This window comes from Pleurodeles waltl, chromosome 4_1 (genome assembly GCF_031143425.1).
Source record: "Pleurodeles waltl isolate 20211129_DDA chromosome 4_1, aPleWal1.hap1.20221129, whole genome shotgun sequence".
In the NCBI taxonomy this organism is placed as follows: Eukaryota; Metazoa; Chordata; class Amphibia; order Caudata; family Salamandridae; genus Pleurodeles; species Pleurodeles waltl.
The window spans coordinates 461,523,084-461,542,223 of NC_090442.1; the positions used below are offsets into that span (position 1 = coordinate 461,523,084).

Genomic DNA, 19,140 nt, shown 5'->3' on the forward strand with positions numbered 1-19,140 from the left:
ATTTATATATAGTGTGCCCATGGTCAAGTAGGCATCAGAACTATTTGCAGAGAATATTCATCCAAATAACATGGAAGACAAAAAACAAACAAAGGGAGGGGAATGGTGTGGAGGAAAAGGGCAGTTTAAAAGCAGTAGAAAAAGTAGAGAATAGATAGGGAAACGCATAGGCAAAGCTTCCAATAGGTCTTCACTTTGAAAAGTGAAAATTGGCTTTAACATTGCTGCACATCATTAGAAAAAAATTAAATGCTGGATCCAGCTTGATGATATATGCACACAAGTGTGTTGCCATGCTTGCAGGTGCATACATCATGATACGTGGAGCACAGTTTTTTTCTTTTAATGTACCCTTCCAAGATGGTGGACAACTATATTGAAACAGTAAATTAAAAAAAGATAAATATCAGTGAAATTGCATTTAGTGAATGGAGCAGGCCAGAGGCAAACTGAACTGCTGGGCTCTCATACAAAGTTTGAAAAAACATAGGATAAAACCAGGATGTGGAGGGTTGGGGGGGCAATATAGGAGCATAGAGGTTGTACAGAACTAGATGGGGAGGGCTGAGGAAAGTAACAGATGAGTTTAGAATGAGGGAGCAACACAGAGGACTCTGTGAAATGTGGAGAACAACTCGGCACACATGGAATGAGGAGACAACAAAACATGGACATCATTTGGGGGTCACCAGGGGTCGCAGTTGGGCCCCTGTCTTGCCCCTTGCGACCCCTGGCACTGCCTTTGCAACCCCTAGCCTCAGAGTTGGCAAAATCAGTGTCAGGAAGACAGAAGGCAACTCGCCATTATGGACGTTATTCAGGGCTCCAGTTTCTTTGTTTTCTGGCAATTGTTTATTACACTAATAGTGCATAATATAATGTTATATTATTCACTAATAGTGTAATATAGAATGGACTAAGTTAGTTGGAATATGACTCTCCGTGGCAGCATCGATAAGTAAAAAGTATGTTTAAATGTTTGTTGTGTGCATTCTTGTGGGTGAGAGTGTGTTTATGTGAGTGTATGTATGTGTGAATGTGTGTGTTTAAGACTGTGTGTGTGAGTGAAAGTAACGGTCAAATGACATGTGATGTCACTTCCGCTACCTCTGGCATTTTGATGAATTGACGTTCAAGGTGCATATTACCACAGGCACACTTATAGAATGCTGAAACCAAAAGGTAAAAAGTAGTTCCCTAGATGTAAGCAGTGGAAGGATACAAGTCATCCAATCAAACGTTTAGTAAAGAAGCTATGCTAAAGGGAGTGACAAACACAAAGAGAGGAAGATAAACTATTGAATAAGAAGCAAGAAAATGAGATTGACAAGAAAGCCAACGAGCAATGGGCTAACCCAAAGCACAATGTAAGTATTGGTATTGAACACAATACGTCTTTCAGAAAACACAGAGCTAAAGCTGCTCTTAGATGGACATACAAATGAAGATAAAATGTCATACCAAAGGAAGAAAGACAAATTGCATACATGGCAAGTATGAGATAATGAATGTAATGTGTGATGTTTCAGTGCGCTTTTAAGATGAAAAGGAGTTCATCCCCTATTAAAATGCACTAAAGCCATTGTGGGTGAGATAAAGCACTAAACTGTTGACGGCATGAGATGAGAGCGATATACTCCTCTGGGTGGAGCCCAAGCCAAATTTATATATAATTTAAGTCACTGGTAATAGCAGGTAGGGCAGGCAGCTTGTGGTCGAAGTGGGCAGGATCGGAGAGGCACGACATAACCATAATTTTCTGATTTATAAGAAACCATTCCCCCACTTCTTGTAAAAAGACAACTGTCCCAGGACGGTTGATTCCTATATTTTAAATGTTTCAGCTGAAGTGTCAAGTAGTGAGTCTCCCGTGTTGTGAAACCGAAGACCAGCAGACAGCTAAACAAACCTTCCTGCCAGGGTGCCTGCTTCCCTAAAAGAAATCTAAATGTGTGCAACAAGTTAATCTGCAAATGTATACAGTAATCTACAAATGTAAAGGGGGCTTGGTAGCCAGTACTAACTTTAGTTGATCAAATCACTCAAAGCTGTGTTGTGACAAAGATTTATTTTTCAGTGGTAGTGCAAAGAATTAACAACTGAGCTGTGAAGTTCATGTTTTTAATTGAAATCGCAGTTACATAGAGTGTACTACCCCGAACGAGGTGTCGAAAGGACAGTTATGTCAGAAAAATTGCATTACATTCGGTCTGGGTATTTAAGAAATCTATATTTTGGAAGCACCATTTTATCTTAACCCTTTTTGTGCATTTTGTAGCAGTGTATATTATGCTATGTGTAATGCAAGTTTAAACGAATGCCTTACATATTCACACAGTCTCTGACCTTGTAGCACTAAAAATACACTTCCCTATTCTCCCCTGCACCATCCAAGATTACGTGGCCTTCCAGTTACACACAGACCTCTGCAACACATTAACTAATAGAGGCTTCATAGTATACTATACTGCATTTCCCAGTGAGTAACTACTTGAAAAATGTATTTTTCATTTATTTAAGCTGCATGCTATTTTATATGTAGCTACCTAAAGGTGAAAGACCAAAAAACGTACAAAATATTTTGTTTTTTCAGTCACACATTTGACTCTGCCCCCCTGCTTACTGCCCCTGCCCCTTTGCATGCAGCATCACAGTTCCCATACTTTTTGTAATTCACTTTGACCACAGCAGGCAGCTATGTTGCCAGGCAAAATCTAAAAAATAATAACAGTCCATAAGACACACAGACAAATCTGTTATCAGAACTGAAGACGACTTTGAAGCAGAAGAATTTTCACTTATTTTTTAACTTAGAACAGGAAGTGATGATTGTGAGAAGAAGTGAGAGGGAATTCCAAATCTTAGGTCCACCCCCTGGGAAGGATTGTAATAAGTAACAATGCTTGATAAAGGCTAGCATCTCTAGAAAAGAGAGTCAGAGCTATTAGGACTCGGAAGCCGCCAGCAGGCCCTCACCCCAACACCGGTCATACACCAACCGACAAGACAATTTAGTTCGGTGGAAGAAGTATTTATTTTATTTATATACTTTCATTAAAATTCAAATAAACAATGTATGCAAATCATCATATGCAAAATTACTCTATTAAAAAACATTTCACTGCAAAATAAATATATACTGTTATAGATACTTTTTTCCTTTGTAACCATAAATCATTTTTGACAGGATCCCTTCCTATCCTGAACCTCCTTTGGACCACACAGGGACTGGTCGTCACCTGTATCCCTAGGGGGGGCGGTACCCCTGCTTCCTCTGTTCCTTGCCCCCATGCTCAGGGTTCCGCCCCCTCTCCAAACACCAATCAGCCAAGGGGTGTACTGGGGTGGCCCAGGGCATGAGCCCCTTGACCACCCCAGTGAATGGGCTCCCTACGCCCAATCAGGTGTGTCCATCCGCAGGTTGGTCCAGGACTTCAGGATCCTATCTCTGTTGTTATACCGGGGCCCCACCCTTGGGGTCCCCTCTGTTGCTTCCGGTTACATTTAGTCTTTCTTCTTCCGCCTAATACTAAGGAGAGGGTGGGTGGGTCAACAAAAGGCCTGTCCGTGTTCAGGCCGCTGCGTCAGGAAGAAGAAGGCTGAGCCTTCTGGGGGGGGGCTTTTATGCCCCCCACTGGCTCGCGGCGGCCCAAACCGGTCTGGTGTCATTGTAGCCCCAACGTTCCTAAAGTGGCTTACTTCCGCTCCCACGCCTCGTGAGGCGAGCGGAAGCCGCATGTCAGCCCGCACACAACTAGTGCAAGGGTCAGGCCCCCGGCGTGCCCGACCCCTAAGGGTGCTATTCCAGAAGGGAGAAACATTCTTTAGAATAAGTGTTTTTTTCTGAAGATGCTCATACTTACAAGCTTACAAAGATTGTACTATTGTGAATCATGCAAAACGTAAGTGGGCACTTATGTCTTCTATCTGTGCAACTATGAGTCTCCCAGTGTTTAAGGGCCGGTAATTATGGGATCCTTAAATTCTGCATCAGATAACTTCTGGCCCAGAAACATTGGACAAGGATTGGCGAGGGAAGAAGGGAACTGCAGGCAGCTGCTGTGTCTACTCCCCGCCAACATACTTCAGCATGAGTGAAGTAAGAAAATCCCCCCACCCCAAGCTGAAGTTAAATACAGTCTGCACTCCCACCCCTCGCACCACCGCTGAGAAAAAAGGCCTCCAACACTTTTACCACATGCAAGTGGTACATTTCTATGGATTTGGGTGTGTTATTTCCCCTAGAAGGGGTAAATACAAGTGGCACTGTACCTGGTATTCCTGGGTTTTCCTGTTATTCCCCATTCTGGTACAAATAACTCATAATCCCCAGATACAATGCAGAGATCCACGCCATCTGGCATCCCTGCAGTGATAACCGAGGAACTCGTAATGGTGCCCTAAGTCAGTGATTCCCAACCTTTTCACTCCTGAGGACCCCCACTGAATCACTACTGGAAACCGGGGACCCTAAAGCAATTTGTACAATTTAAATTTCAAACATTAAAACAGTAATTTGCAAAAAATACACAAACAAGTACCCATCAAACAAATGCTTGACTTACTACAGATATAATTATTTCATATTGAAAAAATATGCAAAAATTGAAAACTTTTAATGGGAATGTTGGCGCTGCATCTCAGTGACTAACTTTTCAATTTTTGGTTTATTTAGGAAAGCTGAATCCTCAGGTCAGATTCTACATTTCCCACGTGATTTCTATTTAACTTTTTTAGGTACATAAGATTTGAGAAAGCTTTTTCACATAAATATGTGGTGGGGAAAGGAAGCAAAACAATAAGAGCCTCTCGTTTCTCCATAGCCTCTCTGTCACTTGTAATTCATTTGTTTGTTTTATAGCACCTCTCATACCGGTTTAGGATATCGGAACATTTTACAGGGAGCTACAATGTGTAAGATACACGTCTTTCACATTGGTAGGCTTTTTCTGAGAGTGTTTGGTCTGGAGAAGCACAAACTCAGGATTCAGAACATAACACAGTGGTTAGGGGTGACTAATAATAAGAATTTATTTCTATGCAAGCAAACCTTTTTTAGCAGCATGAGGATTTTGAAAGAATAGGATAAAAACATAACTTTGTAATTAGTAGCAGGCATGTAGCTCTTTAATGGCAGTTTATGGCTCACTGTGCTAAATTATGATTGTAACAATATCAAAAGAATCTCTGTGACCAATGACCAATGCAGTAACCCACTGTGCTACATGAAATACTGCTCTTTGCATGGTACACACTCTTTGCAGCAGGCATATTAACCATCTGAGTTACCTTAGATGAGTCAAAACTGCCACCAGACAAAACTCCCATCTCTCTCCAGCAGGTAGATTAATCACCAGTGTTATCTTGGCTTTTTTATTTTTGCCTGTAAGCTGCTGTATATATACAGGGAACTTTGCAGCTCTTTTAAAAATGCTGCATAAAGTAAGTAATAAATATAAAAATACACCGGTGTTTCTGTAGAGGCCCCATCTGGAGAAGTGACTTCCTGCAAGCAGAAGCCTGTGAACCCCCTGGGAATGTATCACGGGCCCCTGGGGGGCCGCGGACCACAGGTTGGGGAGGAATGGGCATGCTCTCAGTGAGAAGACAGTCAATCTGCAACAAGAACATGAAGCTCATTTTCACCTACAGTGACGGTCCTCCGTTTTGGAGGCACAAGACACGCTCACTGAAGTGTCCATTTGAGGTTGCTACACCCACCCTTCATTTCACGTTTGCCAGCCTTCCCGCAAAATCAGCTTGTTCTCTAATGCCTAGTGGGGGAGGCGGCAAGCACCTGTGTAAGGGATGCTGTGGCGTGTATTTCGCAGGCCTCAGAAAGATGTAAGGATGAGCCGTGAATTCAAATCTGTGGTTTTCACGTTCCAATTGGGATCTTAGCAGTGAGAGCATTAGCCTGCGGGGTATTGAACGTGGGCGGCTTTTATCGGCTGTTGTCGAGCTACGAAGGTAGTAAATCAATATCTGGGCACACGATTTCTTTTAACAAAGGCCAGGGCCCGCAGCCGAGGAATCCCAGGCGCAGAACAATACACCTTCCGCAGGAAGCCCCGTCACAGCAGTACCGGAGGGGCCTGCGGTGTCTCCCCCGTCCCGGGCGCGCACCGCAGCGGGGACAGTAGCGCGCGGACTCCCCGGGACCGGCCCTGCTCGGGGGTGACCCGGCCCCGCGGCGGGGGTGCATTACGTCAGGCGGGAGCCGCTCGTCAGGGAGAGGGCGCACTCGCAGGCGGAGGGCGGGAGGAAGGCTGGGCGGGAGGGGCGGCCGCTCCAGCGCACTGCTCGGCACCGGCGCCAGCCGCACAGGTTGGCCGGGCTGCGGGGCTGCGGGGCCGCGGCGGGATGGTCACCCTGAACTTCCTATGGGATGCGTGAGGCGGGAGCGCGGGGCTGACGCCGAGGAGCTGGCCGGGCTGGTATGAGGAGCAGCGAGCCGCCATGGAAGGTCTCCTGTCCCCGATGAGAGCGAAGGTGAGTCAGGTGCCGCGCGGGGTGCTGCGGGGCTCGGGGCGGCCCCGCTTTTGTCCTTTTCCCGAACTGCACCTGGCTGGGGTGCACCGGGGTCAGCCGCGCAGCACGCTGAGTGCGGCTGCTGCGGAGGTGCGGTGCAGGTGGGAAACCCCGACTCCTGGAGATATCATTGCTGGAATAAGAGGGTGCTTTTTGCAGCAGCAGCTGGCACTATTGCTCCTGGTGCCTGTCACCCCACTGTGGCTCCTTGCCGGGTTCATCCTTTCTTTGGGGGCGCAGGGCTGAGGTGTGCTAAGGGGTTGGTCTTGGAATCACAGGTAGGGAGAAGGGGTTCTGTGTATTCCTGCCTGTCGAATGACCCCTCTCCCACCCACGGTGCATGACATAATTTACTGCAATATGAAGCGTGCTGGATTTGTTCATCCTAAAATGTATGCAATTCGGTGATGTAGAAACTGTTTAACGCGCACCTGATTTTCTGAAAAGCATTCCACCCTCGTTGTTAAAGCTGTTAAATATCTATGACTGTAAAAAGTTTTGAGACCCCCACTAGTCTGTATTTTCGTGAAGTATTGCATCGGAGTTAAGGGGACTGTAACACATATGTAGTTTTAGATGGACGTTTGTCTCCATCACTCCACAGGATATGATGCTTCGCCTTAGAGTTTATGAAGGCTTTAATATTTTCTACAGAGCTCGTTGGTATGCTGGGACTGGCCTAGTTCTCGTTTCAAGATGTGATACTCATGCCTGTGGGTTGTGTTGAGGATTGTGTTGACTTTGGCGTAGGTGGGCATTCCAAGTCCTTCCCATCGCTGCATGTGATCCTGGCGTGGCCTTGTCCAGGTGTGGCGTTCCAGCAGCGCGTGCCCCATTCATATCCGGAGCATTGTGCGTCTGTTGACGGTGACATTTCCAGCCTGGATTCATTTGGCTACAGTTTAGATTGCTGCCTTAGGCAAGCTATCAGCAGACCGGGTTATTGCACAAACGTTGCAATGCCATTACTGTGGCGGTGATCTGTCACGAGCAGGCGGTGTGCACTGATGGGCTGCGTGTCGCGCTCTGCACTAGAGCGCTCACCCCCTGCTTTCATAGTGCTGAGCCAAGTGGAACCTGCAATGTATAGCAATTGCCAGTTCAGCAAGCACCCCATCTGTTGAGATGGTTCACTGTGATGCACCAATTCATCTGCATTAGGGCTGTTCTGTCTTGCCAGGATATAGGCAGTGAAGTCCGGGTGAGAGGGCTGGCGTGAGACAGATGAGACCTGGAGTGTCTATGTGCACGACCTAAAGAGAGTTATATCTCCAGCTAAGACATCTATGGGGGAAGAGCAGACCGTGCCGGCGGCCGCACCAGGCTGCTCATTCTGCACCCAGACAGGCTCCCTTCATTATGAGCTCTATGCGCCTCAGCGAACCACTGCAATCCAAGTCAGCATTTTGGGAACCAGCTCCCTTCATCGGTACATTAGCGTCTCTTTTCACTGCGTTGGGATCATGAAGTTAAATTCTGGGAGCACAAGAGCAGCCTCTTCTCAATTTCTAGCATCATTTGAAACCACTCTGCCTCCGAAGAATGCATGTTTCTATTCCAGGCCTGTGTTATATGAAGCTGGACTTCTGGAACTGTTAAGGGGCTCTGCCTGTAAATTATGACGATTCTAGGCGTTGCACGGGCATCTTTTGTTTAAGTTCCATTAAGCATACAGATGTGTATGTCAATACATGATTGTGATTTGTGGTACACCATAAATCTCATGTCTTTAACCCAAAGTGTGCTGTCAACGAGACACTTGGTCTGCATTTAGATCATTGGGTATATATAGTAAAATAGACTGATGCATTCTTTTTTTTTATGCTGAGTCAGTGAATTGCATGATGAAAAAAGGTGTGACACACATCTACAAACACAACTTTCTGTCCAGGTCAGTAATTTGTCCATGTTTTTTCCTCACTCACCATGAACCAGTGAAAATCACAATCTTCAATAGCGCCTCAGTTAAGAATGATCAACAATTTTAGGAAGGACAAGCATGTCTACAATACTGAGATCTGTTAGATGAAATTTTAATCAGGTGATTGTCGCAATTCAGATATTTTTTTAAATATGATGAGTCGTATCAATACATGACCAATTAAGCCTGTGGAGATGGGAAATATGAGGTTGTGCATGTACGATACACAAACACACATTAATAGACACACTCACACACACTGGAAAGGTTCTGGCTGCAAGGATGCTGGTAGATCCATATGTCCTTTTTGAAAAGGCCTGTTGATGTATACGTTGATTGGAATGTATCATTAGCGGGACTGGATCTTGATGGTTTATACAAATCCTTTCTCAGATCCTGGAAGAACAACAAAATGTAGACACTTTTTATGAGTAGCGATTTCTGAATGTCCCAGCTCTGCTGTTTTCAATAAGCACAAGAGAGCTGGCCAAAAAAGGCATGGTAGAAACTTAGTGTGAGAAATGCTGATTCATCTGGGAGCAGGTATTCCTACAGAAGGATCGTAAGCTTTTCTCAAACACTATGACAAGTCACACAGGAGAGCTGACACATGTCCTGAGTGGGCAGTGAATGGAGGACAGGAAAGCTGTCTGTTCAATGCCTGTACACAGAAACGTGATCATGGCTGAGTCTGTCAGAAACTGTCAGAGTGCATGACAAATACACGTGACCGTGGAAGGCCACCTTGGCTACCGCTCTCTGAAGATCCCAGGGCTTGAACAGTGGCACATTCAGGGCAGGTGGGCCAAGGACCGCCGCAGGATCACATCTCTGTGTAGTTTATCCACCTCATTTTAAACGCTGTCCATAGTGTGAATTATCAATCAGAATGGGTTGTAGAGGCTCTCCAGTACCTTCCTGGACAGTTACACTAAGTGCAGAAGTAAACTGGACCTCGAGCTGTAATGGGATTATGCACTCTGTAATGGGATTGACAGGTCTAAATCAAGCTACGGAATACCTTTGCATGCACATAGCTGGATTAAAATGTGCACTGGATTACCTGGGGGAGGTGAAAGGTGTCTGCCACAGTCTAGCTCGCAAAGATAACCAGATGTCTCTGGAAAAAACTGCCATGAAGCAGTTGCGGCTGAATAAGTGCTTAGTGTGCACTGGCTGTAGGCAGGCACTATGGCTGACACTGACAGATCCACTGGATTATTTATTCCATTTTTCACGCCTTCTTCCTAACATAAGCACGTGTGCACCGTCATTAATAGGTGCCAGAAGGATGGATGTTCTGTGTGTGCTGCTTCAGTGGAGCCTTCTGCGCCAGCCTACCAAGGGCACATCCACCGCGCGAGCCGCCGGGAGTTCACTGGTTAAAAGTCTTTGGAGGGAAATTCCTGGTTTTTAATATAGTCCGGCTCTGGCGATGCTTCCTTTTTGATTAGCACGATCATCACAATTACTCGAAATCCCTGCAGCACCGCCTGCGGTGATTTCAGCTGCCAACCTCTTGTTCCTGGATCTTACGTAGCACGCACTAGCGACGCACGCCGTCCAACAAGCACCTGCTCTCAGGCAAACAAACTATCAACATTCCCGACTTTCTTTTGCTGAAACATGTTTTGCTTGGTGAAATAAGAACTGCTTTCTAGGAGTTACTTGTTGTCAGATCAGTGAGTTTAGCACTCTAGCGGCCTCTCTTTTAGAGTATGTTGCAACTGCAAATTCTATTTATATGGCGCTTTCTGCCCCTGACGAGGCGTTGAAGTGCTTTGCGGCGAGTAGCACACTAATCTCGGACCAAACGTTAGATGTAATTAGGCAGTAGATCAGTAATGTGTAATTGCTGTTGCCTTGTAGCATTAGATGTGGTAAGTTTGTTAAATTTGCTCGCTTACGATATTGGGTGGATATGTGTACCTGTTGTTTCGATAACTCTACACATTCATATGTAAATATAAACGCATATATGTAATACTATTTACATTGTCACACATGCACATGGTTGTTGTGCTTAAGTCTACATATAATATTTTTTTAAATATCTAAATACATTGTGATCCCCTTATACTCTTACAGGTACCTGCCCTATAATCAAATTTACATACTTAATAACTAAGCATTAATTTTTGCAGACATACCCACACATCTCTACATAGGTACATATATACATGAATGCACACATACACACCTTACTTTTACTATTTCTGCAGAAGACATAAACCTATATATGTGTGTGTGTGTATATCACACACTATATATCACACAGTATGCTGGCCAGTGGTGCGCACTCCAGGACAACAGCGTATCTAAGTAATAAAGTTTATTGCAGTGCCTACAATAAACTTTATTACTTGGGTACGCTGCTGTTCTGTCGTCCTGGAGTGTGCACTGCTGGCCGACATAGTGTATGTTATGTTGAACAGGCAAGTCACCCGTATATGCACCAGAATCATTGGATCCCAGCTATGAGGACCAGTGAATTTGATATATATATATATATATATATATATACACACACATACACACACAGAGTGGCGTCTGGCTCGTATTACAACGCAGGAGGGGGGTACTACAATAATAATAAAAAAAAAATTAAAATGGCATTTACCTTGGGGTGTCTTCTTGTCACCTCTCCTCTCCTGGCTCCAACGCGCAACAGGACCTAGGAAACTGCACAAGTCAATCCTGGCGCTGCTTTCATGCTGGTAACCAGCATGAAAGCAGCATCACGATTGATGGGAGTAGCCTCTCTCAGCGCTCACAAGAGCGCTGGAGGCGTGTGCTTTCTCTAACCCAGCTGTCTTAAGACAGCTGGGTTAGAGATGTTTAAAGTGTGCATGTCAGGCTGGCTGTTGCAAGCCAGCCGGCCAAAGGGGCATGCGCACTTTAAAGAAGTGCACAGCTCCCTGCTGCCACTTGGCAGCAGCTTTCCCCCCACCGTCCTGACTCTCGGTTCAGGACGGGGTACTGAAAAATAAAATGGTAATACAGAAAGTTTATTACCATTTTATTTTTCTGTTCTGGGGCATTTTATTTAGCGGGCGGCACTCCTCCACACTGGTGGAGGGGCAGCCCCTGTGTATATATATATATATATATATATATATATATATAGAGAGAGATCCATATATAAATACATGATATACTATTTATGTTGCTAGACCTACACTTGTGTGTTGTACATAAATCTACATAGATTTTGTTATATATATGTAAATTTAGAATTATATCCTTACAGGAATATTCATTTTCACACATTTTCACACAATTACTTACTTAATAACTGAAAAACAATATATACATGTATACCAACATACCTACAACTAACTATATACATACATTGCTTCTGGACAAGGCATAACCCACTATATATATATATATATATATATATATATATATATATATATATATATATATATATATATATATATATATATATATAGCAACACATATAAACACATACATGTAATAATATTTACATTTCCAGATACACACATGCATGTTTGCATATTTCTCAATATATTGACAGTACCTTATTATACACAATGCACTGCATTATATGTGTTATCATACAAACAAGCATAAACCCATATACAGACAAGAAATGACAACCTTATAGCATACATGCTGCTAGGCATTAACGGCTGTTTAAACACCCATGCTTGCTGTATGAAGAGGATGATTTCACTTACTGCAATATATATATTTATATATATATATATATATATATATATATATATATATATATACATATATATATATATTGTAAGTAAGTGCTATGAAAGCAACTAACCAGTCCACTGCACTGTGCACAGGGACATGCAAATGTGAAGCAAAGTAGGAGAAATTCATTATTTATTATTGCACTCTGCTGTAAGCCTTAGCTGATAACAGGCCATCAAGTAGACTGCCCCTAAGACACAGGTGAAGGCACGCATCGAGGGGAAGGGCATTTGTCATTCGATAATACACATCAGCATGTAGGCAACAAGGCTATCATCACCCACCTCAGTGACCTGAATCTGTTCACGCCGAAAGCATGGGCAGTTGACCAGCAGCTAATTCCCATCACATAGGAACAAGGATATCATTGCCCACCTCACTGACCTCAGCCTCCTCATGCAGAAGGCATGGGTGTTTAAGTAGACGTGAATGCCTAATAGCATGTATGCAATAAGGCAATAAGGTTATCCTTTCTTGTCTACTGACCTCAAATTCTTCATTCAGGGACGCATGTCAACCATCCATTCCTGCTCTTGTTCCTCTTCTGAAGGTTCACTCCGATCAGGAAGGCGTAGAAAACAGCAAACCTAAGTAGTTAAGGCCCATAATCTGAGTTTCATGATTGGTGAGCAAATCAGACATTCACCCTTGGGTGGTAATGGGGCTGACTGAAATGAAGGAAGGCAGAGTATGACAATGATGCGAAGACCAGATGTACTGAATATAAGATCAGGGACTGGAAGTAAAACACTCGCTGTCAATTCTCGTTTCACGTGATCAGACATTTACTGAGAAAGTCATTGGTAAGTGGTAACCTTTCTTTTCTTATTCATCATCTGTGGTACTTGAGAAAATGCAGCAAACATGTTTTGCAGTTTTTCTGCTCAGCACCTAACAGGGAATGTGGCAGACTGGCTTTGAACCAGACTTAACATGAGGCAAGGGTTTCTACTAGGACTATAATAGGCGTAGATCGTTCTAAATGAAAAAGCACTTACAATCCAATGGGGCTCGCGTTTGCTCGAGTAAGAGCTATCAGTGTTGTAAATTCCTAACTGGACTTTTCTTGCTAAATACATTCAAAATAAAAAGTAAAACAGCTGACAAAAGCAAGCCGATTCAAATCGCCACGGCCGCCTTAAGCGTGAGTGCAAAGGAGAGACAGAAAAAGAAAAATAAGTTTGCTTGTAGTCAAACTTATTGGCAAAAGTGCAATTATCCATGTAGCAGGGTCGATGGCCAAGGCTGTAACAAAACTGCCCAAAGGAGGGGCAAATGTTAAGCATTTATCAAGGATAACTGAGGATTTGTGAAAGGCAAGCCCATGAACGAGTGTAAGTGATGGGTGTGCAATGGGCATGGTTAAAAGCCCACAGATAGATTGCAACAGGCCAGAGCGCTTGCGCGCTCCACCTAAAAAGGAAGAAGCAGAAAGCCAAACACTGGAATGTAGTAGGACAAGGCCTATCCCGGCCATTATTGGCCCTCAAACACTCAACTGTCTTCAAGGGAGCTCTCAACATTTAAATGTTCTCATTCACATTAATGTCTCAAGCATTATCACAATCTCACGCTTGGACAGAAGCTCCCTTGTGCCATCTTCATCCACCGTGCAGATTTTTAGATTAACGTTCCACAAGTCAGCTTCTCAGCACTTGGCCAGTGCAGAGATGCAGGTCCCAACCAAGCGAACTAGGGGGCAGGTAATGTTAGCCAGAATGTATAACACCTATCAATGATACAGCTGGTCGACTTTGAAGAAGCGAAAATGGCTTAATATTTATGATTTATGGTTGAAAATTAGGAATCCGGGTGGTGAGGGAAGTCGAAGTCTAAGCAGTACTTAATTTGTGTTTGTTGTTTCCGTTGCTGAGCACCCACTTATCTTTGAGGGCCGGTATTTCTTTTTCTGCCTCAAGCATTTACTGCGAGCAAAAGACACATATGGGAAAGACCGAGGAAGAGAGAAACGAAAAAGCGTTACAGGGGGAGAAAGTAGAAGTTGCAGGAGTGAGCTGAAGGGACAGGGGGTGTCTTTAAATGGATTGAAGAGGCCTGGGATGGCTTCAGGATTACGCTGCCTCAGTAGTCAGTACTCGCACATTTAATTGCTGCAGCCCATGGGCGTAGGAAGTGTGGGGGACGCGGGGGATATGTCCCCCCCAGATTTTGGAGTGGGGGGGACATGGGGGACAAGGGTGGGGGGGACAAGGGGACAGAAGAATTTTCCCTTCTGTTCTGTAATTCGCAGGGCCATTAGCGCCGCGTGAAAGCGCTACCTATACTGGCCCTGCACTTGACCTGTGACCTGCCTCCAGGACACTTGCCCTCTGCCCTTTTGTTGTGCTGCAGCACACAAGGGATTCTTTCTCACCTTGCCGCCACAGCCGCCTGCAGTCTGCACTTCTGAGAACAAACGGAGATGAGAGGCCCTTTGTTGATTGCTGTCTGCATCCCGTCCCTCCTGAGCCCGACCCTTCCTGTCCCTTGAAGATCGAACCCTGAAGACAGCAGCAAGATTTGAGAAGGTAAAGAGGTTTGGGTAATTAAATAAAGTATTGCCAAGTAACTCCCTTTATTTTTAAATCCAGTGCTGTGTTGCAGAGTATCTCCCTTTCTAAAAACAGTATTGTTGAGTTACTGTGAGATATGAGCCGGGCAGGCTTTAGCGCGCTAGTGACACCCTGTGCGCCAATGTTTGTTAGGGCCCCCCTTTCTGTCACCTCTCTCTCACTCTCTTCTCTCCTCTGTCTCCAGCTTGCCTGCCCCAGAGCTAATTATTGTCCCCTAAGTTGACATCCTGCCTCCCCAACATTTCGGTCCCCTGTCTCTCCCTCAGCCTTCCTGGTATTTGTGAAAGCCCGCTCTAAAGGCCAAGGGCTGTCTATAAATCTCATTTCCTGCCAATGGCCTGTGGATGTGAAGCCAGCACTGTGGCAGCTCACAGGCTTTACAGGACTTCACAGGCTGTGGTGGAACAGAGCCTGACACTGCTGGATAGACGGCGGAGAGACTAGCACACAGCATGGGTCCCAGGAAGAACCAGATGGCCTGAGAGATGGACAGGGCTAGGTAAGGCAGCAGGGCCAGATCTAGGGCGATGCAACCGGTGCCGCTGCAAGGGTGCTGACTTAGGATGGGGGTGCTGTGGTTGCAAGTATATTCTGACTTTAAAAGCACCTGCTGGGTGTTCCTTGCCATCAACAGTTTTCAGGCAACAATAAAAATCTCAAGATAATTCCGGTGATTAATGGTCTTCCTGAAGAGAGATTGAAGTTTTGTCTAGTCGGAGTTTTGACTCATCATAACGTACAGGGTTACTATGCCTGCTACAAAGAACGTCTGCATGCAGATCACAAAGTCTATATAATGTGAATAGGTCAGTGGGTTACTGCTTTTGTCAGATGCAGGAAAGTACCCTCTTTTTGGCATGGTTACCCAACTTTTGACTGTGTTCACTGGGATCCTGCAAACCTGGGCGCCAGTGCTCTCTCCCATTAAATTTGGTTGTTTGGACCACACACACCCCACATTTGGCATACTGGTGCCCCTTATGAGCCCCTAGTATATGGTTCCCAGGGCATTGGGGGATCAGGGGTTCCCCATGGGCTGCAGCATGTATTTTGCCACCCATAGGAGCCCATGTAAACCATGTCTGGAGGCCTGCCATTGCAGCCTGCGTGAAAAGGTGCATGCACCCTTTCACTTCAGGTCACTGCACCAGGTCACTCTAAGTCACCTCTATGGCAGGCCCTCCTAGCCAGAGGGCAGGGTGCAAGTACCTGTGTGTGAGGGCACCTCTGGAGGAGCAGAGGTGCCCCCACGAACTCCAGCTACATTTTCCTGGACCTCGTGAGTGCGGGGACGCCATTTTACGAGTGTACTGGACGTAGGTCACTCCCTCTGTCCAGCTACATAATGGCAACTCAGAACCTGGGCATGTTTGGTAACAAACATGTCAGAATCATACCCCAATCCTATTGTCAGTATTGTTTGTATGATTCCATGCACTTTGGGGGCTCCTTAGAGGATCTCCTGCATTGCTCCTATCAGCTTTCTAGGGTTTTCCGGGCAGCCCATGCTGCTGCCACCCCTCAGACAGATTTCTGCCCTCCTTCTGCTGCTTGAGCAGCTCATGCCCAGGAAGGCAGAACAAAGGATTTCCTTTGGAAGAGGGAGGCAACACCCTCTCCATTTGGAAATAGGTGTTACAAGGGTTGGGAGGGGTAGCCTCGCCAAGCTAATGGTATGCTCTGAAGGGCACATTTGGTGCCCTCCTTGCATAAACCATACTGTACCAGTTCAGGGACCTCAGCCCCTACTCTGGTGCGAAACTGGACAATGGAAAAGGGTGTAACCACTCCCCTGTCCATCACCACCCCAGGGGTGGTGCCTGGAGCTCCTCCAGGTGGCCACTTGATTCTGCCATCTTGAATCCAAGGTGGGCAGAGGCCTCTGTGAGCATCTGAGTGGCCAGGTCAGGCAGGTGACTTCACAGCCCCCTCCTAGGTGGTCACCCTGCTAGGTGACCAATCCCCCTTTCTGGGCTATTTAGGGTTTGCCTCTTGGGTGGGTCCTCAGATTCAATGTGCAAGATTCCAGCAGGACTCCTCTGCAACGTTTACTTTGACTTCTGGCCACTGGAACCGCAACTGGACTTCACAGGAACCTACAATCTGCAGCTCCAGCAGCGACTTCACCCTGCAGCATTGTTTCTCCGGCTCCTTCCAGCAACTGCAACATTAGCCCGGCTGTGCTTCCTCTGAGGGCAGCAAGTCTTCAGTCTGCATGAGAAGAAAGAAGGAAAATTCCTTGTAGTGAAGGAGTCACTTACCTGCATCTGCAGGCACCAACTGCAACAACGACCGGCTGCGTGGATCTCCTCTCTTCCTGAGCTGCGTGGATCCTGCATCAGGGGGTGATAGTCTGGAGTGGTCTCCTTGGTACTCTCTACCAGCTGTCCAACTTTGGAGTAGGTAGGTCCTTGCCTTCCCATGCAGGACTGTACCCCCATGCACCGCGTCTCTTGCAGCTACCAAGGCCTGTTGTTATCTCCTCAAGGCATCTTCAGGCTCCATGTAGCCCCAGTCCCCAGCATTCTTCTCTTTGAAGCACAGCCCTCAACGTGCTTCGCCTGCGACATGGGGCCTATCTTCAGGTGTGCTGCGTGGGCCTCTCTGCAGCTCCTGGGCTCCTTGCCTGTAGGTCTTCTGTGGGGGCTGCCTCTCCTTCTCCAGACTCTCTGCTTTGCTGAGGGTCACCTGGGACTCCCCTCCATGGGTTAAGTCCCCCTGAACCTTGCTGGTCCCCGGCAGCTCCACTTTTGTCCTACTGTGACATTTGCCTTTGCCAAGGCTTGCTGGTTGGTTTTCCACACCACAGACTGACTGCAATTCTTAATCCGGCATGGGACGTCGACTGCATCACCTAGGAACGCTTCATCTGCTCCAGTGCTGCACTGCTGACCGTCTTCATCTCCCCGCCGAGCAACTCCTGCATCCACAGATGGGTGGTAGTGGCTCCTGCCACGACCGGACACTCCTACGTAAACTGGACTTGGTCCCCTTCTTTTCCAAGTCTTCCTCTTCCAGGATCCACCTCTAGCTTCTTGCAGTCTTGCCTGCGTTTTGCAATATCCTTCTCTGAAGTCCTTTTGGTGGGTTGGGGAAAAACCAGTAACTTACCTCTTTTCTCCTGGTCGCTGGAGGGCACTCTGGTACTTACCTTTGGGGTTTCCTAGTTCCTGCAGCTCCCCTCTACAGATTCCACTTCCTTGCGTGGGGACCCAGCTTTCGCATTCCACTTTTTTAGTATATGGTCTGGTCCCCCCTACGCCTTCAGTATTGCCTATTGCTTTTCACTATTTTCTATTGCTTTTTATGCCAACTTCTGATTGCTGCTGTACATATGATAGTGTGCTACTTACATCCTATTGGGAGTATTGCCTATCTAGTGTTTTCATGTTTGTGTTACTGTAATAAGGAACCTTTATTTTCGTAACACGTGTTTCTTTCATGTGTGTAAGTGCTGTGTGACTGCAGTGGTATTGCATGAGCTTTGCATGTCTCCTAGGTAAGTCTTGGCTGCTCATCCGCAGCTACCTCTAGAGAGCCCTGGCTTCTAGACACTGCCTACACCTCACTAATAAGGGGATACCTGGACCTGGTATAAGGTGATAATACCATAGGTACTCGCCACATACCAGGCCTGCTTCCTACATCAGAGAGCTCCTTTTTTGTCCCCTGCAATTTATAAATTAAAACTGAATATAGAACAGTGAGCAAGGAACTCATCAAAGAGCTGCATGCAAACATCAAGGTATAGATTAGAGCGTTATGATTTCCCCCCACTTTTTCATTAACTTAATGTTGCAAAACAAGTTAATTTGAGCGCAAATCAATTCTTATTATTAAAGAGGGCCCCCAACCATGGTGTTATGTTTTAAATTCTGAGTTTGTGCTTCTCCAGATAAAGCACTCTTAAACTATACCTGCTACCAGTATGGATGACCTATGACACCTACACCTTGTATTCCTCTGTCTTATGTAACATTTCATATACACTGATTTACACATATATGATGATTGTCTCTGCGTAATATCTGTGTGATGTAAAGTGCTTTGACACCCTAGACTGGTGTGAGGGCTGAATGATGGAACAACACATGCGTATATCATGCATGCCTTAACATTGCGGTCTCAACAACGACCATGTCTTTTACTACTCATGCCTTTACAACGAATTTTGCTGTAAAAGAATGTTTGGTAAAGGAACATGCGTGGTAAATTGTCCCCGCCCTGCCCCCTTACACCTGATACCATACTCCACCCTGCCCAATCAGTTAAAACTGCCCTGAGCCCTAACCCCCCCCACCCTGAGCCCTAAAAGTAACCCTGCCCTGTCCTAAAAAATACCCGCCCCCACTCTGAACCCTAAAACCTACCCTGAACTGC

At 45.7% G+C, this 19,140-nt stretch overlaps 1 protein-coding gene across 3 annotated transcripts in view; it reads left to right on the forward strand.

The window, feature by feature from the left end:
* Positions 1-6,240: 6,240 nt before the first annotated feature.
* FRMD4A (FERM domain containing 4A) overlaps positions 6,241-19,140 on the forward strand; it is a 676,100-nt gene continuing 663,200 nt past the window's right edge. For 2 of the 3 annotated variants that reach the window (XM_069228743.1, XM_069228739.1), the window contains exon 1: positions 6,241-6,492. In XM_069228743.1, the coding sequence (XP_069084844.1) occupies positions 6,460-6,492 (33 nt within the window). In that variant the 5' untranslated portion in view covers positions 6,241-6,459. The remainder of the gene's footprint in view (positions 6,493-19,140) is intronic. The other variant, XM_069228737.1, reaches the window with a different exon arrangement.